Source organism: Aureobasidium subglaciale (genome assembly GCF_000721755.1).
Source record: "Aureobasidium subglaciale EXF-2481 unplaced genomic scaffold scaffold_15, whole genome shotgun sequence".
In the NCBI taxonomy this organism is placed as follows: Eukaryota; Fungi; Ascomycota; class Dothideomycetes; order Dothideales; family Saccotheciaceae; genus Aureobasidium; species Aureobasidium subglaciale.
Window position 1 is genome coordinate 511,233 of NW_013566980.1, and position 21,608 is coordinate 532,840.

Here is a 21,608-nt window from a genome sequence, read left to right on the forward strand (position 1 = left end):
GCATCATGCCGAGCAAGCCTATCTGCTTCCCCCGCTGCCATGACGACGTTTTCGCCAACGCGAACGGCTTTAGCAGCTTTTGCATGCCGAACTTGGTCTGCATGAATTAACCCAGCCTCTTTTCAATATTGCATCGACTATCGTCCCACTATCAACATGCCGTCCGCCCAGATCAATCAGGTACCATCTATCTCATATCGAAGACATGCTATACTGCTGCTGACACTCCCCTATAGCCGTCGAACCAGATCAGACTTACAAATGTCTCTCTTGTGCGCATGAAAAAGGGTATGTTTCACCTTCCCTTGCGCGAGATGCTCCTGCGTCGCAGCGCCTCACTGCTTCTCCCATGAATACGATACTCATTCTCCTCAGGAAAGAAGCGTTTCGAAGTTGCATGTTACAAGAATAAAGTACTCGAATGGCGTTCCGGCGTCGAGACCGATCTCGACAATGTCCTACAGATCCCAAACGTCTTCCTTAACGTCTCCAAAGGCCAAGCTGCTCCCTCGGCAGACCTAACAAAAGCCTTTGGAAAGGTGCCCTTGAACGACATAATTCTGGAGATCCTGAACAAAGGAGAACTGCAGGTCGGCGAGAAGGAGCGCCACGCCCAGTTGGAAAGGGTGCATGCCGAAGTCATCGACATTGTCGCAGGCAAGCTTGTCGACCCCAAGAGCAAGCGTGTCTACACTACTGGCATGATCGAGAAAGCACTGGACCAGCTCAGCAGTCAGAGCGGAAAGGATGCCAACGCCAACACACCCAGCGCGAGCGGCACCGCAACCCCGGTAGAAGGCGAGAGCCATGCTGAGCACAAGCCAAAGCCCATGTGGACTGGCGTTGTTACGACTCGCGATGCCAAATCACAAGCACTGAATGCCATGAAGGCTCTGATCGCCCATCAGCCCATTCCTGTCGCTCGCGCCAGAATGAGACTGAGAATCACCTGCCCTACATCAGTCCTGAAGCAGGCAGTCAAGAGCGCACCCAAGCCCGGCGATGAGGCAGAAGGTGAGGGCCAGACAAAGGGTACCGTCAAGGACAGGATATTGGGCTACATCGAGCAGGTCGAGAGTCAGGACATGATGGGAGAAGAATGGGAAGTTGTCGGCTTCGTGGAGCCTGGTAGCTTCAAGCCTCTCAGCGAGTTTGTCAGTGGACAGACCAAGGGAAGAGCTAGGGCAGAAGTTTTGGATATGGCTGTCATGAACGAGGGTGACTAGCGGATGATTGTGTCTGTTCTTTCTTTCACTGCTTTCTAGCGATCATACCCCCCTGGAGTTTGGTGAATATCAAAAGCGTTTCATCCTTACCTTTGCTCGAGACATTGTTTAACATGTTTCGACTACTGGCTATCACAGTACAGTTGCATCGTGAAAAGTGTTGACATGATTTGTTGGACTGCGTTACTTCGTCGAGTCACTGTTACAGGAGTTATCGAGAGATATCATGTCCGAGCGGCAAGGATCATTGTGTTTGTCAACGAGAAAGAAAAGTTTTTGATTTCTTCAGCAGCACAATGTCATTGAGAGCGGACCACAACAACGACCATAGTCTTGCGCCGTATCCATGAAGAAAGCCGAGAGCAGACTGCTTTGGTATTTTTGATTCGGCTGTAAAACGCTGCACCACCACACGCCCCAATATCGTTCCGGGAAAATGTTGTAGAAAGCGAGTCGTTTACTTCTTCTTGCTGACACCGACGGTGCGACCACGACGGCCAGTGGTCTTGGAGTGCTGACCACGGACACGGAGACCCCAGTAGTGGCGGAGACCTCTGTGGGCACGGATCTTCTTCAGTCTCTCGAGGTCCTCACGGAGCTTGGAGTCGACACCGTTGGCGAGAACCTGGAAGTCCTTGCCGTCGACAATGTCGCGCTGTCTGTTGAGGAACCACGAGGGGATCTTGTACTGGGTGGGGTTCTGGATGATGGTAACAATGCGCTCGAGCTCTTCCGAGGTGAGTTCACCGGCGCTGTTTTGTTCGTGTTAGATCCGAGTGTCTGTGTTGTTTCGAATTGCGAGAGCGAGATGCGTACCGCTTGCTAAGATCGACGTCGGCCTTCTTGCAGACCAAGTTGGAGTAGCGGCGACCGACACCCTTGATCTTGGTCAGGGCGTACATGACCTTCTGCTTGCCATCAACCTGTAAAATGTCATGTCAACGCTGTTCCTGAATTCTCGTCTTGCAGTGCGTGCGTATGTGGCTTTGCGTGTCTGGATGTAGAGGGAGGCAATTCTGGGTATTGGAGGGCGCGCAATATCGGGCGGATCGTGGGAAAGCGTACGTTGGTGTTGAGCAGACGCAGAATGAACTGGAAGTTCGACTTTTCTCCGGAGACGAGCGACATCGTGGCGATTGATGAGCGATGTTACTGTTGGCGGCGCGAATACAACCAAATCAAAGGTGTGCTGAGGATTTTGGCAAGCGACGAGCGCAGTGCGTGCCAAGCCCGAGCTAATCGCGCAAACTGTGCGGCCTTGGCATTCGTTTCTCCACGCTTTCACTCCATGCTCCAGAGCTTCACTCTGATCCCTCATCCAATGTCTATGCATGCCCGTGCAATGGTTGGATGAATTAAAGTCGCCATCGACCTGCTACAATGTTTCATGTCTGCAACTGAACAAATCTGCATTCAATTTATGTCCCTGTAATCACTATCGGATCTGAGATTGTGTGACTTCCACGACAACATACTAGCACTCAGAGCAATAAGTTAATTGTGGTTTCAAATGGTTCATTCTTCGTGAGCTAATATACAAGTTCTGCTAGATCTCCCTTTCAGATCTGCATCTCGACCCTTGTGTAGTCGGACTATGGACTAGTATACAAGAATACCCGCTTCCTGCTTCCGGGGCCGTATCGTTATGTGCTCTGCTTACCAGATTTCGCTTATTGCAACATCTTAGTGCGAAGTCAATCACTCCATGACGAAGTGTCCAGGGTGGCAGGTTCCAAATTCCTTTCTGCCGTTGGCGTCCTTGTGAACATAGACGCTGACGCTCTTGTCAACGCACTTGAAGACGCCATAACCCTTCTCGTCGATGGTGACAACATGTTCGGAGTTGCCCAGCACGTCAGTCCAAATCTGGCCAGCTTTGGCGGGACCAACGAACATGCTGTTCTTAGCAGCACCTCCAATGCTCATGATGACAACACAGCCATCAGCTCTGTCCCAAGTACCGTGACGAACCCAACCAATCGAAGTTCTACTCTCGAGATAGTCGGTCTGCTCACCATATGCAAAGAGTTTACGACTGAGTATCAGGGTAGGCAATTTACCTCCACAGGCGGCTGGTGATGGGTGAGGACCCTTGATGCCGTACACATCGCCCCAGAAGACACAAGGCAGACCTTCGCGGCGCAGAAGCATGATGGCGTAGGCCAGAGGCTTGAAGTAAGGTGCGACTGGAGTCTCGACAGTCTGTCCTGGCTGGGTATCGTGACTGGTTATAAGAGTCTGTGTATATAGTCAGCTTGAATCACATGTCATAAAGCATGGAGTCACTAACAACAGCGTTGTTGGGTCGGTGATGGATCAAGGTACCCTTAAAGACCTTTCTCAAGTCGACATCAAGCTTGCTCTTTGCCATGGAAATCTTTGCGAAGTTGGTCAAGAGTGGGATGTCGTAAGCGTAAACTCCGTTGTCCACTCTGTCCATCCACTGCAGGATCTTGGACACAGTGCCACTGTAGAACTCTCCCATGACGAAGAGATCACGGTTCTGGCGTTCAGCTGCTTTCTTTGCGTTGTGGATCCAATCACGGGTGAAGTTCCAGCTGAAATGAGGCACAGCGTCCAGTCTGAAGCCGTCCACACCGACGTCGCTCACCATCCACTGTCCCCATCTTTGCACATCTTCCTTGACTTCGGGATTTGTGTAGTCGATGTCAGAGAACATCAAATAATCTCCGTTGCCCATGCCGCCGTCATCGACATCGATGGCCCAGTCCTTCTTGCGCCATTTGGGGTCGACAGCTGATCCTGGACGGGGAGCTGTTTCGGGAGGATCGAGGATCTTGTAGACGGCATTCTTCTGGGTACGTTGATCCCAGTCGGTGCCACTGAAGTGTTGCGAGTGCCACTTCATGCTGCTGTAGTGGTCTCCACGGCCAGGAAAGTAGTAGTGAATCCAGGGTTCAATCTTCTTGAGGGCCGACGTCTCGACTCTGTGGTCTGCAAGGTTACGGTGAGCTTGAATTCCGTCTAAAAAGAAATGGATCAGATGCGCGAACCTTTGTTGTCGACTTCGACAGCCCAGCATTCCTCTTTGGCGTCTCCGGCCGTCTTGTGGTTCAACACAGCGTCCCAAATGATCAGAACTCCCATGCTCTTGGCCTTTGCAATCAACCCATCCAGCTCTTCTCTGCTTCCCCATTTGGTTGCGCGTGTGTACTTTTGATCGAACTCGCCAAGATCCCAAAGGTCGTAGCAGTCGTAGCCATTGCCGTGTGGTTCATTGGCCTTGCAGCCTGGTGGAAGCCAAAGTGAAGTGATGCCGAGGTCTGAAAGAAGTGGCACTGTGCGTGTGAGTCGTGTCCAGTGTCCGCCAGGCGTGTGCCACTCGAATGTCTGCAAGAGTGTCTGGTTTTGAGGGGTCGATATTCTTATATCGCCGTTTTGCGCTGGTTTCACCGCTGGTGCGGCTCCGTTGGCGGACGCTACGTCATGGTTAACACTTCCACCACTGAAATTTGTTTGCAGACATCGCTATACTTACACTTCGTATGAGAGTCCAGGAAGCCCTCAATCTTCTGAGCTTTGTTACGTAGCCACGAACTCATGATTATGATGTGTCGGTAGATGAATTTGGTTGAAGGCAAGATCTCTAGGATCAGATTGTTGTTGGTGTTTCGGAGTGTGTACGGACCAGGGTAACTTATTTATGTTTGCTGGCTTCGAGTCATTCGTGCGTTGCTTCTCACTTGTAGCACTATTTACTGTTCAGTGTACATCAAGTGAGCTTGGACGAAGTTGAAGGCACGCCTGATTGCTGTACGGGCCTGAGTGAGACTGAATGTGCTGGAGGACCAGCCATACAGGTCAAGATGGTGATAGCCCGGCAACAGGTCTCGGAGGCTTGCGTAATCATTTCTCTACCACTTGAAAAAGTTATATAATTACAACAAGTATTAGGCCGTAATATGTGATTCGTGAAGTGAAGTGAAGTGAATTGAGAAAAGGGGAGTTCGATGAAGCTGTCAACATTGACAGAAGGGCTTGCTGTTTGTTCCATTTCAGTACCTAAGCTTACCGACAAGGCCAAACGTATATGCACACTCGCGCTCCTGGTTGACGTTAGTATTTGAAGATTCGCATTAACAAGCGGCAGAAACAACTTACGGTCTTGTGCTGAATCATGTAGGCGTTTGCTTTCGAAGCCAGGACTCCGCCTGTAGTGCCTGGACCAGTTCTATCTTCCCAGACACTGACTGCAATGCCTGTTCTGGCTACCCTCTCGAAGCAACTCTCGCCCAAAATGACATCCAACAGTGTTTCACCTCTAGTTTTACCACTGACTAAGATGCGTTTTTCCAATCCCATTGTTCGAGGACTTGCTGGGAGTCCATTTGATGCACGTGGAGGCAGAAGTATGGATAGTCGTGCTGAGCCCATATCCCTCCATTTGTTCTGTGACTCGCGTATGTACAATCGAATTTTGGCATTCGTGATTCCGAGCGGAGTGCCTTGCGATGAGTCATAGACAGCCGGAGTCGACGCCCCAGAAGAGAGCGATTCACTTGTGCCACTGCGACTACCTTGACGTGATGTGATTGTACTTTTGGCGATATTGAAGAGTCGACTGTTGCCATTGAACCGGCGCAACGCAGAAAAAGCGGTGTTCATTGTACCGACAGAAGAATCAGTCAATGCAGAAGGTGTCCGAGAGGTCTTGGATCGATATGTATTACTCCTGCGGAGAGAATTATGGAACCACGAGCCATTTGCTGCTCGCTGGCCGTCGTTGCGGTCCATTGCGGCAGCCCATGTGTTTTCAGTAACTGGTCCCCTGGCGTTTTGCAGAGCAATATATGTTGGATTATTAATTCGAGCAGTATTGATGAACGAGTATAGCATATCACACTCTTCAACGCTCCGAGAACGGAACATGACGTTACTGCTGGCACGGATTAGGGAACTGGCTGTGGGAGGTGATCTGATCGATATATCAAGAGCTGTTCCACGACGCAGAGGTACCAGAGGAGTGACTTCAAATGCTACCAGAGGCTGTATACCTCTAGCAGAAGGACTTGTCATATCACTACCATCCGGAATAGCTTCGTTCATGTCAAAAGCTTCGATCAATCCCGGCGTGACAAGAACGACGCACTCGTTGGGGTGCAGGATCTCCCACGCACCTCGATCAGACCATGAATAAAGTGATGCGACAGTCTTCGAGACATCTACTGTCTGGGTGGGAACTGCTCGATACGGAGCTTGGGAGGCAGAATTTGAGGGACCGAGCGTAGTGGTTGCTAACGAGGCAAGCGATGCTGGTGGGGTTGCCTTTCCGATCTTGTTCAGGGAAGGCGAATCGAATGATGGGACGTCCTCGATATTTTCCAGCACATCTTCAGATGAATCGGACGTGATAGAATCATCGTCGTCCTCAAGATAAGACGACTCAGTTTCTGTAGAAGACTCCGTCGCAAGGGATGGTTCGTACTCATGTTTGAGAGGAGAGGACGATCTGCGATGCCTTTTCAAGAAGTTAGGAGTAAAAGACGGGAGAGAGAAGCGCTTCGGCTTCGGAGGAGGTAAGTCTTTATCTTTACTGGAGATGTCGCCGAGGATGTCATCGAAACTGACACCCTTACCGTTTGGCTTTCGTTTCTGTAGTTTGGTTGGTACAGATAAAGGCTTCGGAGGTCCTTCGAGCTGGGCTGGTGACGGGTGGTCAAATATGTCTGGAGGCTGGGTCGGTGAGTTTGGCTCGCTTGTTGGACGAAGCTTCGAAGTACGAGGTGGATCGAGAGTCGGTACTGATGATAACCTGCGGTGGAGATGTGGCCGCGCTATAGAGATTGATTCCTTATAGCTGTTGTCTTCCTCGGACTCGTCAGATGCGACTGTAGATGGAGGCATCCAGACACTATAATCTTTTCTTGGTTGTGAAAGGGTGGATTGGCTCGAGAATGAGCTTAACGTAGTTCCGGTTTCAGTTCTTGACATATGCTGGGTAGGGCGTTCCAAGCGGGATCTGGTCTTCTGTTCCAATGGGACTTGCAAGGAAGAGGTGGACGAACTAGGGGACACAGGTAGTGACGATCTGTGGCGCGTCGCTCGTGACCTTCGTAGACCAGACAGGTCCCCTGAGGACGCCTCTACCATAGACTCTCGTGAAGATAAGGTAGGAAGAGTAAGGCCATCCTGAGACCGTTCTCCTGGAATGAACGGCTTGAATGACCTCACATCCTCGGTAATGGACACGAGCCTCTCTCGCTCACCACGACCGGAAGACCAGCTCTTCGATGAGTCTGGTCTTTCTCCAATCGGAATCTCGAGGTCTTTTGTCCAGTCAGTCCCTCGAGGTACAGGCGATGTAGCTTCTGACGTATGACGGTCAGACGGAAGTTGAGACTTAGTGAGAAAGCTGGACTGCCTTGCCAGGGATGGAGGCACAGGGCTAATGCCGAGCATCTCCACCCATTCAGCTCCAGTAGATTCGTCACCGGCACGTAAAGACAGAAGTTCATGCCATTCCTGGTGGTTGGAGTGTCGCCCCCGGACCATGATGACGATCTTCTCAGGACTAGAACCAGTCCTTGCAGAGACAAACTCCTTACTGAGTGGTGGGAATAGTAACCATCGCCCGGTGTCAGATATCTCGCAGATAAGAACATCACCACCATTTCCACGAACAGGACTATCGTCGCGAATAACAATCTCGATCCTACAATCCAGCTGCTGTCCGCTGGAGTGGATGATGTTCATGTCAAAGTAATCTCTGGCACGCACACATCGTGTTGCATCAACACTGACGCCTTTAAGCAAAGCTAGACTTCGAAGATCTCTAGCACGAGTTGGATCAATAGCTGCGGCTGCTTCGTCTTCCAATCGAGCTCGTTCATCATTGGATCTCCTACGAGCCTCTGTGACTAAATCTTGGTACTTTTCGACCATGAGGCTCGTCGAAGTCGAAGGTGCGAGAAAGTTGAAACCCTGCCATTAGTTAGCATCAAACCCGTGAAAATCGATCATGCGATGCTGATACATACCTTGAACGTTTTAGCAAGATACTTTAAACGCACAAGGGGTCTCTTGAGCAGAAAGGCAACATCGACTCTCTCCCCGTCGCCGTTGATCAAGTCACCGTCCTCATTTCTCAACAATCCATCATCCCACGTGGTGCTGGCGCTGGGATCTGGAGGTGCGAGATTGACGACAACGTCTTGGAATCCCATTCTCCATGCCTTGAGATAATCCGAATATATGCGCGTAGCTCCTTGAGCCCATGACATAAGTGCATTGCTATCGCTTTTCGGAATTCGACGATGGTGTGCCTTTAAACGCTCGAGAGCAACTCCCATATCCACAATTGGCTTGGTAATGGTCGCATTGTCCACCATAGAGCGTCCAAATAGACCGGCGGCAGTCGCTGAATCTGACTTGGAGAGCACACAGGACAGAAGGACCGGGATCACACCGTCCACCAATGTGCGCAGTTCACGCTGGTACTTGATCTCATCTGCTGTGAGCTCGTTCCAGAGATCTTGGAGAGTAGCTTTCTCAAGTCTAGTTCGGTTAGTCCGTATACTACGAGCTGAGACAATACTCTTAGCGTCGGTCATGGGTAGTGACAACACGGATATGAGGTCTTCATGTCGAGTCAATCTACGCTTGGGCCCGCTCGTGTTGCTCGAAGACCCTGTACGTTCCGGCACAACTGTTTCTTGCTCAGATATTTCAGATGGCGCCGCAGATTCCTGCAGTGTCTCCGCTGAAGCAATGGTGGATAGTCGTTTCCCTGTAGTAGGAAACCGTCTTCGAGAATCAAGATCCAGCGTTTGTCTGCTGCTCTGGACATCTGGCAGTTGGATGTCTGAAGATACAGAGGATGTAGAGTAAGAAGAGCCTCGGTCTTTGAAGTGGGAAGGCGTAGACTCCGGGATGGGTGGAAGTGTCTCTCTCAGGCTTGGATCCGGGGCTGCAGAACACAATGCTGGTGTGGCTTTACCCTTTTTATCGTTGATAGAGCTCGCAGGAGCAGAGCCTTTTCGCTTCACAGACCCTTTCAAACCTGAAGACTCACCAGACCGACGTTTTGAGATCAGTTTCTCTTCGCGCTCGCCTTCCTGTTGTGCACCCTCGTTTGCAACAAAAGGGTCGGGAGTACCGCCGAGCCATGCTTCGATTCGGTTGCCAAATATAGGTGCTGGCGCTGGCACCGTATTTGATGGCGGTGTTTCGATTTTCATTCTTTCTTTAGAGCCGGCGGTCGGACTCTCCTTCTCCACAGACCTCTCTCGCGCACTGGTCGTCTGCCCGTGTCGTTTTCGACTACGGGCATTTCGGGTACTGATACTGTCGTCCGGATCCAAGGTCTGCGCAATCGACATGTTCTCTGTTTCCGCCTCGGAAGCTGCCGGGGAAGCATGTCGACGGCGTAGCCTGCGTTTGCGTTCTGAATTGTCCCGACTCCCTTCGCGGGCGCTTCTCGTATTCTTATCATTTGCTGGCTCATCTGCGCTCGTCGAGCTGATTCGATGTCGTGAGATACGCTGCTTCGGCTTCTTGGATGTGTGGTCGTTGGTCGGCATGCGAGATGCTTCCTTGGCTGATGGTATCTGGGCAGCATCGTCGTCGTCGTCGTCGTCTCTGATTGGCCTAACTCTAATCCCGTCGTTGTCCCCATTGAGCTGGGGAGAAGTGTTGTTCTCCCTAGGAACGGTAGTTCGTTTGATAGTGTAAGACTTCGCATCTGTGCTTGATATAGGCGGAGGCGTCTTGGTGGGAGAACGGTCTTTGCGCCAGTGCGCATCGCTGACTACTCGCTTCAAAGGAGCCGCAGCGTGTTTGATGTCCGAGTCCAGATCATTTCGGGGAGTGCCCTTCTTACGAACCCAAGCTTGTCGATCCGCGTCGAGGTCTCGAAGCGTCTTGAGCGATTTCGTGGGAGACGACTGTTTGTTCGATTCGATTCGCGACTTTCCTGGCGAAGTCTTATTTGATCGCTTGACTCGTGTCGTCTCCACAGCTTCTTCGTCGTACTGTACAGTTACCACATTCTTGGGTTCTTTTGGACTGATGGCTCCAGCGCTGTCTGCCTGCCATCTGTGCACTCTTTGGCGAACCTTCTCGGTGTCGTATGGGCCGGTCTGCTTCCCGATCTCAAGGTCGCCTTTCTTCATGTGTGAATGGACGTGTTGGGTAGAGATGCTGCGTCTCAAGATGCTCGATATGCGCTAAATTCGTTGCGATTGGGATGCGACGGTGTGGAACAAGGTATGCATTGAGGGTATTAATTGGTTGCGGAATTGCGAGAGCGTCCAGGCAGATGAATTGCACAGTATTTTGCGTAATGTCACAAGGAATAGACCGTACAGCGAGCAAGATTCAATTATCATGCTGTACTCTGTTAGTACAAGTAGCGATCGCATGTTTTCGCTGACGTTTTATGCCTTACGGATGAAACGGCGGCAGGACCTTGATGGCATGTGTCAAACAGTGGGGAACACTAGGTAGCTCAGAGTTGACCAAGAAATTGACAACAACCCTTTTCTGATAGATAGAGCGAAGGTTGGGCAAGGCATGGACGAGGACAAGAACGAGGCTTTGTGTTTACATCGGCAGGTCAAAAGGTGCGACCGCAGCCAACTAGCCAGCCCGCGCGCGTCCCAGCCTCTGGCAAACGACGCCGCCATCTAATCCTCGACACGTCCTTATCTCAACAAACACTTTACCGAATCCGACTTTGCACGAGCCCTCAGCGTTAGTATGAACCACCTGGTCCCAGTCAGAGTTCTCTCTATATATCTTGACGACCTCAACTGCTAAGTCTTGGAAACGCCTACAAATGTCTGATTGAGGTTGCATTCCCCATACTGAGCACTCCGCGTCCGTATCTATCTACCAGATAAACATAGGCCGTCGCCTGGATAAAAGCGACTGTCAACGTGCATGATGTTGTAAGGATCATCGCGGCTATCAGTGAGTGCGGATCGAGTAGCCAATCTCTCTAATAGAGCGTTCTCATCGCGAAAGGCGGCAGAGGTCCACTGCGGGGAAGGTGGCATCTGTTGATATATGGCTTCAGCATTTCTAGTTTCCTAGCTCTATGGTCTTCTTCGAGATTCCAAGTGTTTGTGTTTGTCGAATTGCATCGGCGCTGAACTTGACACTGTTGTACAGTAAGACTATGCGAGATCAGTAAATCATTCTGGCAAATTCTCCAAACCACTCTCGAAACCACTCACCAAAAGGTATCACGATCCAAACGAAGTTGGCTCCAAAAAAGTAAGCCCAGAAATAATATGCCTCTGGTCGCGAGTACTCAATGGAAAGATAGTAGTAGTCGGCCATACTGGTAGCGTAGTAGAGAAGATCACCATAGCATTGCCCAAGACTCACTGCCGCTTGGAGCGGATGTCTTAGTGGATGGTCAATCGTAATCAACACCGCAACCACAAAGCTGAGTGGACCCCATAGCACCTATCATGGCTGATTAGCTGGGTTTAGAGATGTAAAAAGACTGTGTAAACAGCACTTACGGCAGTCATGGCCTCGACGCAGAACACAAACACATTTTGTGTCAAGTACCTGGAATCTGACAATGCGTACTCTTTCCAAAGCTGTCCAAAGAACGTCTGCAATCCTCCCATGTTCGTATGATTATATGCAAAGTAACCTGCTCACATTATTCTCAAACATTGTACTCAAGAGAAGCCTCATCTGACTTACCTTCGAAGAACAAGTGTATGCAGCCACACAGAACAAACCACATGACGGTACTGATTTCAGTGGTGGACAGTCTGGGATTCACCTTTCTGACAACCAGATAGGTAAAACCGAAAAGTGCCATGCAACCAGCAACGAAAGAACCCAGGAGTGACAAGACAGTCGACTCATTAGCCACATAGCCGGCAACGCTAGCATCCAGTGGATAGTAAGGATGTTTAGTATGCTCGTAGCTGGTGGTGTCGTTGATTATAGACTGGATTGAGAATGTTATTGTGGATTCCCCAGAGACGGCCATCTCGTCGATCCAAGTATCGAGTACCAAGCAAACAAACAAGAAACACTACAAAGAAGAGGAAGAGAAACGAAACAAAGAAAGAAAACACCAATCCCTAGAAACCCAAAGAATGATTGCTGCTCGACCGTGGACACGCAACGGGCGCGTGCGGAACACGATTCAATAATTGTTGTGAACATGATGACGATACCACAACTCGACCATTTTGCACGCCATGAATCAAGGTTGGCCAATCGGAAAGGTAGGGGGTTCGATCGGCCCGCGAAGGTGCCTGAGATCGATGGGCTGCCCTGGCCTAGTTTGGCGGAGATGCGCCATCCTGATCAGATCATGGGAATTCTAAAGCTTGGAGCGCCAGTGTGATGCGAATCATGGCAGCCGTTATTTCCTTGTCCTCATGTGCTAAGCTTTGTCATGTCTTCCCTCCCGTGACGGTACTAGGAAATAATGAGCTGTGGAAAGGCAGTCATTCTCCTGAACCAAGGAAGCCTGCGAAGAGAGCCAACGAGAATGTAGATAGAATTGCAGTTTATTGACGTTTTCCGCGCTGTACCTCGAGACGGCTACAAGCATCACATACTCTAGCACACGGATGACGATTCCGGGACTGCCGGCTCGACGTTCTACACAAGTTCTGACACTTGTACGCGCATACATACAGAAATGGGAATGCATGACTCTTCCTGCGGGTCGAACATTGTGGAAGTGTTCTAGGACCTTTTCACTTTTCACTCTTCTAGAACTCTGGTACATGCTTGGTCATGAAAGAGGAATGCGAAAAGGAATATGCATATGAATAATGGCCTACATAGCTCAAACCGCACTATATCCACCACGACTGCTGTGTCCTTGAACCATACCAACAAGAGAGCGACCCCACTCCTTGACGGTATAGGGAAGGTCTCGCCAAAAGTCTGCATGTGGTACAGAGTCAAAACCCTGGGATCCATATTTACTACTGTTAAGCCAAGTTCCGAAGATCAAATATGCTGCGACACCCAAGAAGGCACTGTAAAGGTGTGTTAGCAAGAGCGCAATTTCAAAAGGGGTCAGGGGTAACGTTACATGATGATGAACCAAGTAAAGAAGCCCCAGTGGCTGCTCGATTTGTTGCCGGATGTAGGCTTGTGGTCGGTTATGCCCTCGCATGCGTATTTTGTCTTCCATTGCAGACGTAGGACGTCGAACTCGGCGTCACCTTCTCCTTCTGACCTGTAACTGACAAGCTTCAAGCTAGCATCCCCGGTAGGCTTCTTTTCATCACCCTTGTCCTCATCCTTGTTGCCGTCTGACTCGGCGAGAGTGGACAGGGAAGCAGATTCTCCTTCCTCGTCGAGCTTGTCGCGCGAGTCACTCTCCGAACCCTCAAGGCCGGTTCTATTGCGATCGCATTGAAACTCGATAATGGCCTTCTGTTGGCGACCGTTGCTCTTTTCAAAGGGATATTTTCCTCCATGCAATTCGACCCTCAAGCCCTCCTTGTTGGCATCGTCGTGGGAAGGTGAGTTCTTCAGGCGCGTCCATTCCGGATCCAAGAATCTGCCGTGAGAGCCAGCGTACTGGCCAGCAATAGGAATGACTCGCTTGATGGTGCTGGAGTTGTCAGCTAGATTGTAGTCGGACTCGATGGCGCAGACTGTGACGTGTAAGCACAAATAGGTAAAGAGCAGCAGTAGAAACAAATACCGTATGTTCCGGTCTGACATTCATTATCTTTTGGGACGCCTTTCGTCCTCTTGAGCGGATTGCAGATATCGACAGTAAAGGTGGTATTGGAGAGGCTAGGCGGTGTCTCCTCAATTAGATGCACAGCACGAGGACCGGCCAGCTCCGAGAGATCGAAATGTTGGCCTCCAACAACGACATTCTTGCAGTCGAGCGAAACGGCAGTCGCGGTAGTCGCGGAAAGGAGGAGCAGAGCGGGCAATGATCCGAACATGCCTTGTGCCCACATGGCTTTCGTAAAAGCGCCAGATATAGTCCAAGCGGTCGCGGAGCAAGAGGAGCAACCACGTTGCAGCAGGTACGAGGGTCGGGAGAGCGAGGAGGGTAGAATAGAAGAAAACCGAGCACCGAGATAGGAAAGAAGAGGGTGGAGATTGAGGCAGAGCGAACAGACGGCAATCAGATCATAGCAGCACGCACGCCAAGCGATCGCCCGCACGTTCAAGGTCCAGCTATACTGCCCACACTGGCCACTGGCCACTGAGCGCTGCTGCTCTCGACAGCCTTTCACAACAACCCACACAGTCTCACAGCGCATCATGTCTCGTCATGCCCGCATTGAAGAAGTGTCCGACAGCGACTCGGATCCGTCCGAGATGGATCCCTCGGACTTCGATCCTGGTCTCCTGAACACCATCATCCAGCCCGCCAACATCCCCTCCACTGCGCCTCAGCAATCGTTGCAGCAGCAGCAGCAGCAGCAGCAGCAGCCTGTTCTGCAACCTCACTTCCCCGGCCGCCCTCCGCCTGATCAAAACGCCGAACGCGAGCGCACCAAGCACTACCAGTGTCTCTACCCCATCTACTTCGACTCATCCCGCTCTCGTGCCGAAGGAAGACGGGTGGGAAAGGATGCCGCTGTCGCAAACCCTCTGGCCCAGGACATAGCAAATGCCTGTTCTCAGTTACCCGTCGCTGGCCAGGTCGTCTTCGAACCTGCAAAGACGCACCCCAAAGACTGGGCCAACCCTGGTCGTGTGCGCGTCCTGATCAAGCAGGATGGCAAGCCTGCCGGGAATGCCTCTATCAAAAACAGTACGGCAAATCTCCTCTATTACAGAATTCCCTTGTAACTGAACCTCTACAGAGCATCAATTGTACAAACTGGTCGCCGACTATCTACGAGCACATCCTACCACCGAGGAGTCACCTATGCGCATGAGAATCGCTGGTCTGCCACCACCGACAAAGCCTATCCCTCCACCAGCTGCACCAAAGGGTTGGAAGATGGGCACGATATTGCCATTACACTCTCCCGCTCTAAGCGGTGGAGGCGTTAACGAAAATTACTTTAAGGATATGATGCAGGAAATGCAAGGCATGCAAGGTCAGCCCGGTATGCCTAGTCTGCCTGCTGGCATGGAAAGCATGTTTGGCGGTACCCCCTCTGCACCCGAGCCAGCCCCTCTTTCCAAGAAGAAGGACAAAAAGAAATCAAGAGCCTAAACGCCTGTCCAGCCAGCCCCCGGAATGCCCAACCACTTCTCACCAGTCTAATATACACATGATTCCCGTTGACATGACGCTTGAGTAATCATTTACGACGTCTTGATGACCTTGGGTGTAGCGGTGGGCAGTTCGGTCTTGAAGACCCAGTCCCAGAAACGGCTTGTCACACCAAAGCCGTTCTCGTAATCAGCAAAGTGGTGCGCCAGGTGGTACTTCTTCAGCTCGCGCCAGTAGGCAGGAAGACTAGAAGATCATGTTAGTAACAGACCTTCATCTCGAAGAGGCGACGCGACTTACGTCTTATGGTGCAAGAAGTAGTGGGTCAGATCGTAGCAAATGTATCCGAAGATGCCACCGCAGAAGACTGCAGTGGCAGCGTTCCAGTTGTAGAAGAAAACAGCGTGAGCGAGATACCAGAAGGGCGTGGCGAGAACAAGGAATAGAGTTGGAGGCATGACCAGACGAAGCCTGTCCATGGGTAGGTAGTGGTGGATGCCGTGGAGAAGGAAATGTAACGTGAGGCCGACGCGGTTGTCGGGCAGATGCTGGTCCAAGTGGAAGAGGAAGCGATGCAGAACGTATTCAACAAGGGTCCAGATGCAAAGACCAACGACCCAGTAAGATGCGAGACCAACCGTAGAGAGGCCTCTGCTGGCGAGGTAGGTGCCGTATGCGACCGGAGGAACCCAGACAGTGGGAACAACCCACCACGGAGTCTTGCTCAGAGGCTCGAGAAAGTTGCCGAAGAGAGGGGCGCTGTCTCCACCCTTGTAGTGTCGGGGACGATGCACTTGCTCGAGGTAGAAGTCCTTTGTGAAGCCGCCTCTCCACACTTGCATCAACAGAGGCTTGTTGAGATCGAGGAATTTGTGGGTGCGGTAATCCGAGGAGGCGTCCGTCTCCTTTGACAAGTCCTCCTCGCAGGACATTCCGGTGTTTTCGTACAATGGCTGATTGACGCCGTCCTTGCGCAGCTGGTCTACTCCGGCGTCCGAGGGTGGCAGGGGCACAATGTCGGCAGGATGGGTGCTATTGGTGACAGACTTCATGACAGCCTCAGTAGCGACGAAGCCGACAAGGTAATCATCGAGGATCTCCCATGCGGACTCTGAATGGAAGTGCGAAGCCGTGTCATCCATGATTTCCTTGACGTCTTTGCCGCCATATTCGACAATCAATTCACCGCCACCGGGGTGATCGTCGAGGAAAGGGGTGATGTCGTAGACCTTTGTGCCGACGGTGACATAACAAGACTTGGCCGTGTTGTGCGAGGCGACGTCGGCCTGAGGGATGGTGGGCAATGTTCTACCAGGCATGGTGTCGCAAAGAGCCGATCAGATGTCAGCCGGAGAGCGGCGGGTAGTCGGATGTAAATAGAGCGAAAAAGCAAATGCTACGAGGAAGTATCGATTTCGGTTGGCGATTAGGAGTCGAAGATTAAAAGGAGGGCGAAAGCAGGCAGATATAACAATCCCCTGAACTGGTAGGCGACAAGGTTGGAAAAACAAGTGAGCTGATGGGTGGCGTGCCTGTCAAGAGAACCCTCTAGGGAAATTTGGACGGGCGCAAAGTTGCAAACATGCAACCGGGCCGCAACATGCCGAGGGAGTCTCGCCGATCCATCTATCATGTCTGTCTGTTGGCCATCTCAGACAAGTCCCATGAGATGACCGGGTTGGTCAAGCCACCCAGGGTCATCATTACCCACTAGTCAAAGTCAACGAGACCGTCGTGTTCTCACTCAAGCAATCGCAGCCGCGCTTCTCACTCGCGGGTCGAAGTGCATTTGCCATTTGCCTTTATTTCCTCACGTTGCGCCAAGCATGCTCCGGGCCTCCGTGACTTCTGTCGTAGCACGTATCGAATTTGCTGCGCGTCGCTTCCTTCCACTGTCGACACTCATCATCCTTCTCGACCCTGATACCGTGTGAGCCTTTCGTCGCAGTACATAGTATCTCCCTGCTCAGCACTTCTCGCATCTCTCAGCCAGTGCCGCCCGCTCGCGCCAACCTCCATCGCAAGCCAACACAAGCTTCTGCTCTGCTTAATTTCCGCCTCTACCAGACACCATGGGAGCCCTAGACATCTCAGTCGAAGAGCTTCTCGAATCCGCACAGAGAGACGCCTCGGCTCAGGAGACGGCCACCACCAGCAAGGACGATGATGGCGCCCGCTCTCGCCGTGGCACTACCGCCGATGTCGACATGAAAGATTCAGATAACGTGTCTGCTAATGGAAGCGCTCGTAGTAGACGTCGGGATCGTAGTGGTGACCGCTCGTCACGCCGCCCCGATTCTCGTGAACGTCGCGAACGTTACCGCTCCAGTGGTGGTGACTTTTACCGTGGAAATGGCCGTAACCGAACTAGATCTCCTTCGGACGACGACAGATACTACCGTCCATCCGATCGCTCGCGCAGAGAGGAAGACCGCCCTCGTCGCCGTGACAGAGAACGCGGTGATCGTCGTTCGCCTCGTCGCGACCGTGGCGACTCATACCGTGGCGGACGTGCTGCTCGTGATAGATCCCCTCCTCGCCAAAGAACCCCTGAACCTACCGACGACGAGCGCGATCGCCGCACTGTCTTTGTTCAGCAACTTGCCGCACGCCTTCGCACCAAGGAACTCGAAGCTTTCTTCACCCAGATCGGTCCTGTCAAGGAGGCTCAGATCGTCAAGGATCGTGTTAGCGGTCGCAGCAAGGGCGTCGGATACGTCGAATTTAAAGAAGAGGAGTCGGTTCAGAAGGCACTTGGCTTGACCGGCCAGAAGCTCCTTGGTATTCCCGTCATCGTACAACTCACAGAGGCTGAGAAGAACCGCCAGGCTCGCGTAGCGACCGGACAGCCCACACAATCTAACGGAATACCCTTTCACAGGCTCTACGTTGGTAACATACATTTCTCCGTCACCGAGGAAGATCTTCGCGATGTCTTTTCGCCGTTTGGTGAGCTCGAGTTTGTACAATTGCAGAAGGAGGAGAACGGACGTAGCAAGGGATATGGTTTTGTGCAGTAAGTGGCCATGGACGTCCAAGCCTTGTCTCACTTCTTACTAATTGTTTCCAGATATGTTGATCCTGCTCACGCGAAGGCAGCACTCGCCGACATGAACGGCTTCGAAATCGCTGGTCGTCCTATTCGTGTCGGTCTCGGTAGCGACAAATTTACACCAGAATCAACCGCCAGTCTGTTGCAACGCTTCGGCAGCCAAAACCAGGCTGCGCAATTCCAGGGCTCATCCTTTTCTGGTGCTGGAGGCCGTGGTGCCCATGCTGGTGGTAACAACAACTTTGATCGCGCCGGCGCCCGTGAAGAGAAGGGCACTGGTGGTGCCAGTGCTCTTGACGATGCTGACGTTGGAGGTGTCAACTTTAACAACTTCAGCAGAGACTCCCTCATGCGCAAGTTGGCTCGTACTGAAGATCCCGCTCCACAGACACAGGCCGCTTCTGCTCGCCCCCGTGCCGATGCGAAAAAGCCCGCCGTGCACGCTCCCGCACCCAGTCGCTGCATCGTAGTAAAGAATGCCTATGATGAGGCTACGTAAGTCTTCCGCTCTGATGTTGATTGATCATTTACTAAGCGACTATCAGTCAAACCGACCCTCATTGGGCAAAAGACCTTGAGGAGGACTTCAAAGAAGAGTGCAGCTCCAAATACGGCAAAGTCGTTCACATTGGCGTCTTCCGTGATAGTTCCGATGGCGAGATCTACGTCAAGTTTGCCGATATTGCCGGAGGCGACAGCGCGCTCAAGGGTCTCAACGGCAGGTACTTCGATGGTCGTACGCTGACGGCCACGCCAGTTGTCGATGCTGTCTACAACATGAATTTCCCGAAAGCTGCCAGTCTCTAGGATTGACATGTCATGCTAGAAGAAACATTAATGAGCATCAGCAGAAAGAACGACTCGAACCAGGTGTTGACGGTGCAGATCGTATGCTTCTTTCCAGGAGTCGGCTCGGACTCCATCTCACCTGCACAGAAAGGTATTGCAACAGCACAGAAGTTCATGTGCCATCTTTAACACGCACACAACCCAAACTGACTGCAATATACTCGACCCCGGTGCTACCTGTTTCGAGAGGTACCCAAATATCGAAGCACACTCAGGTGCTCTTGGCACAAGGATCGGGGCATCTAGATTGGCGTTGCTTGAGGTCAAATTATCGTAGCATCGGTAGCTGACACGTGTATTTTGATTAGATAGAAATGAACATTCATTAAGGAAGTCATGAATCCTTATGCAGGCAAGCGTACTTGCTCATCGGAGACCACATTAGTGTTCGCCATTCAGCCCTGGACTAACAAGTCGTCTTATTCTGAGGCTCCTCTGCATCATATGCCTCATACCACATCGTTCTCCAGTCACAATGTCCGATACAGATTGGCTTTTAGATCGACCCCTTCTGCATTGCTTGACAGAGTTGCCACGGGGTTCATTATTTCATCGTGCTAAGCCCCAGACTATCTAACGTGCACTGGGTATGGTGCGAGATGAGTGATCAGGTCATTTCTTTGAGCCGCTCTCCCACGGGTGCACGAAGGCCTCTGCTTCCATCTCCGTCTCAAGCTCAGTCGACATCTCTGTTCCCACCTAGCGATCTGATACTCCTCCCTCCCTCCACCATCGCACGCTCTACCCGCCTCTTCCAGAGAGCACCAACACCTCTCTCATTCTCAAGTTTTGCCAGAATAGGCACCGGGCTAAGCTCGTCCTTGAACTTGTCTGCAGTGGGCCGTTTGAACACAGGAGTAGCTCTAGAGGTGCTATTTGGCCACGGTACAGCGTCCTTGGGTGAGCTGCTGTGGCCGTTGACACGACGGCGTTCGAATAGGCGGAATGGTAGGTCTGGAGGCCCGCGGATGTCTTCGACAGGCGAAGGCGAGCAACTACCGTCCAGAAATGGGTTTGTGGCGTACTCGGAGTAGCGAGATGTTGGTGATGATGGTAGAGGTGTGCTGGCTTGACTGTTTGCAGAGTAATATTGTTCAGGTGAGTACTGTTCAGGTGGAAGAACATGGAACAGAGGTTCAGGTGATGGTCGATTGAGTGAATGGCGCTCGGATGATGACGCCTGTTGTTGTAAAGGGCATGCCTGTTGCCCTTGATGCCCTTGAGCATGACTCAGCGATTCATCTGTTCCGGCATGGTTTTGCTCTTTCACTGTGGCAGTCTTCTGCCGGCTCGAGATTCTTGTGGGTTGGACGTATGGCGTGCCCCCGAGCCCGAGACTTCTTTCTTGATGCTCCCCGGTAGCTTCGCTTCGCTGACGTGCCCATCTTCTCGCTTGTCGGAATCTTGTTCCCATCTTCCCCATCTCGGCAAGAGCAGCGTCAACACAATCAACGTCACCTTCGATGGTGTAGCGCACCCACTCGCGGCAAAAACAAACGCGGGTACTCAGCATGTCAGGTCTGCGCATCGATCCTAACAGCAGTGCACCCAAAGCCATGGCAATCTCCATATTGCCTCCCATTCTTGCCATGATACAAGCGACACAGCCATCACTTTGATATCCATACTTTGGAGTAGGCAAGCGGTCGAACTTATCCATGAATACAGAGGGAGGTAGCCAGAGTGACTGTACCTCGTCCATCAATGCGAGTTGCTCGGTCTGTGACGCCGAAAGACCGCCAGCCAGAGCTACAGGTTGCCAAACTCTCCGAGCTCTGCATTCCACTTCGTATTTCAAAGCTGCGAACATGTCTTCCAATGGCTTTGCGTTGAGACGACGATGTATAGTGCATAAGCCATGGTTGATGGACCAGGGCACAAAAGACGGAAGTGAAGCAGTAGCTCTGAGCTTAGGCCCGAGCAGAGCTGTACGCTCAGTTGTGTGGGATACATAAGTCGTCCACACAGCACTATCTCGAGGAGTGCCAACGGGTGGCCCATGGCAGAGGACTGATGCTAGCTGGCTAACTTCGAAGGGAAGGAGGTCGGCGTAGGTTCTTGCGCGGCGGTGTGAAGGCATTGCTGGTGGAGGCGCGTGACGGTGACGAGGTAACCATTTATTCGATTGGGGCGGTGGAGATGTCCGAACGACTGAGAGGTAGGACAGTGACGAAGACGTCGATGCCGATGAACAACCTCTATCCTGGTTGCTGTTCTCTTGCTTCATGCTCGTAACAATCGTATGGTCTTGTTGACGTATTTGGTCGCTGGTGTCTATTACGATAGACAAAACTCGTTTGAGGTTGAGTGATGCGCGCCCAAGGATTTGCTCGCT

General features: G+C 51.8%; 10 protein-coding genes across 10 annotated transcripts; 3 read left to right on the forward strand and 7 right to left on the reverse strand.

Annotated features, from left to right (window-relative positions):
• Positions 1 to 156: 156 nt before the first annotated feature.
• AUEXF2481DRAFT_30989 (uncharacterized protein) lies at positions 157 to 1,226 on the forward strand (the record flags this gene model as incomplete). Its single annotated transcript, XM_013486843.1, has 3 exons — positions 157 to 180; positions 237 to 288; positions 376 to 1,226. The coding sequence occupies 3 exons, from the start codon at positions 157 to 159 to the stop codon at positions 1,224 to 1,226; spliced, it is 927 nt and encodes a 308-aa protein (XP_013342297.1).
• A 457-nt stretch (positions 1,227 to 1,683) lies between these two features.
• On the reverse strand, positions 1,684 to 2,354 carry AUEXF2481DRAFT_6489 (uncharacterized protein; the record flags this gene model as incomplete). Its single annotated transcript, XM_013486782.1, has 3 exons — positions 1,684 to 1,978; positions 2,043 to 2,149; positions 2,292 to 2,354. The coding sequence occupies 3 exons, from the start codon at positions 2,352 to 2,354 to the stop codon at positions 1,684 to 1,686; spliced, it is 465 nt and encodes a 154-aa protein (XP_013342236.1).
• Positions 2,355 to 2,924: 570 nt separating this feature from the next.
• On the reverse strand, positions 2,925 to 4,789 carry AUEXF2481DRAFT_30991 (glycoside hydrolase family 13 protein; the record flags this gene model as incomplete). The annotated part of the gene is made up of 4 exons (XM_013486844.1): positions 2,925 to 3,464; positions 3,517 to 4,181; positions 4,241 to 4,666; positions 4,726 to 4,789. The coding sequence occupies 4 exons, from the start codon at positions 4,787 to 4,789 to the stop codon at positions 2,925 to 2,927; spliced, it is 1,695 nt and encodes a 564-aa protein (XP_013342298.1).
• A 53-nt stretch (positions 4,790 to 4,842) lies between these two features.
• On the reverse strand, positions 4,843 to 10,561 carry AUEXF2481DRAFT_316929 (uncharacterized protein). Its single transcript, XM_013486979.1, has 3 exons — positions 8,225 to 10,561; positions 5,349 to 8,168; positions 4,843 to 5,293 (listed from the first exon to the last, which is right to left on the reverse strand). Exons 1-3 carry the CDS (start codon positions 10,355 to 10,357, stop codon positions 5,243 to 5,245), a joined length of 5,004 nt encoding a protein of 1,667 aa, XP_013342433.1. The 5' UTR covers positions 10,358 to 10,561; the 3' UTR covers positions 4,843 to 5,242.
• A 706-nt stretch (positions 10,562 to 11,267) lies between these two features.
• On the reverse strand, positions 11,268 to 12,201 carry AUEXF2481DRAFT_6491 (uncharacterized protein; the record flags this gene model as incomplete). Its single annotated transcript, XM_013486783.1, has 4 exons — positions 11,268 to 11,362; positions 11,423 to 11,657; positions 11,717 to 11,853; positions 11,907 to 12,201. The coding sequence occupies 4 exons, from the start codon at positions 12,199 to 12,201 to the stop codon at positions 11,268 to 11,270; spliced, it is 762 nt and encodes a 253-aa protein (XP_013342237.1).
• Positions 12,202 to 13,014: 813 nt separating this feature from the next.
• Positions 13,015 to 14,140, reverse strand: AUEXF2481DRAFT_30994 (uncharacterized protein; the record flags this gene model as incomplete). Its single annotated transcript, XM_013486845.1, has 3 exons — positions 13,015 to 13,210; positions 13,267 to 13,837; positions 13,888 to 14,140. 3 exons carry the CDS (start codon positions 14,138 to 14,140, stop codon positions 13,015 to 13,017), a joined length of 1,020 nt encoding a protein of 339 aa, XP_013342299.1.
• Positions 14,141 to 14,186: 46 nt separating this feature from the next.
• Positions 14,187 to 15,520, forward strand: AUEXF2481DRAFT_317143 (uncharacterized protein). Its single transcript, XM_013486980.1, has 2 exons — positions 14,187 to 14,961; positions 15,014 to 15,520. The coding sequence occupies exons 1-2, from the start codon at positions 14,466 to 14,468 to the stop codon at positions 15,370 to 15,372; spliced, it is 855 nt and encodes a 284-aa protein (XP_013342434.1). The 5' UTR covers positions 14,187 to 14,465; the 3' UTR covers positions 15,373 to 15,520.
• AUEXF2481DRAFT_317436 (uncharacterized protein) lies at positions 14,966 to 17,145 on the reverse strand. Its single transcript, XM_013486981.1, has 2 exons — positions 15,673 to 17,145; positions 14,966 to 15,618 (listed from the first exon to the last, which is right to left on the reverse strand). Exons 1-2 carry the CDS (start codon positions 16,689 to 16,691, stop codon positions 15,465 to 15,467), a joined length of 1,173 nt encoding a protein of 390 aa, XP_013342435.1. The 5' UTR covers positions 16,692 to 17,145; the 3' UTR covers positions 14,966 to 15,464.
• Positions 17,069 to 19,420, forward strand: AUEXF2481DRAFT_317145 (uncharacterized protein). The gene is made up of 3 exons (XM_013486982.1): positions 17,069 to 18,388; positions 18,443 to 18,919; positions 18,970 to 19,420. The coding sequence occupies exons 1-3, from the start codon at positions 17,445 to 17,447 to the stop codon at positions 19,229 to 19,231; spliced, it is 1,683 nt and encodes a 560-aa protein (XP_013342436.1). The 5' UTR covers positions 17,069 to 17,444; the 3' UTR covers positions 19,232 to 19,420.
• Positions 19,421 to 19,949: 529 nt separating this feature from the next.
• On the reverse strand, positions 19,950 to 21,353 carry AUEXF2481DRAFT_6496 (uncharacterized protein; the record flags this gene model as incomplete). The annotated part of the gene is made up of 1 exon (XM_013486784.1): positions 19,950 to 21,353. The coding sequence occupies one exon, from the start codon at positions 21,351 to 21,353 to the stop codon at positions 19,950 to 19,952; it is 1,404 nt and encodes a 467-aa protein (XP_013342238.1).
• Between the last annotated feature and the right edge of the window lie 255 nt (positions 21,354 to 21,608).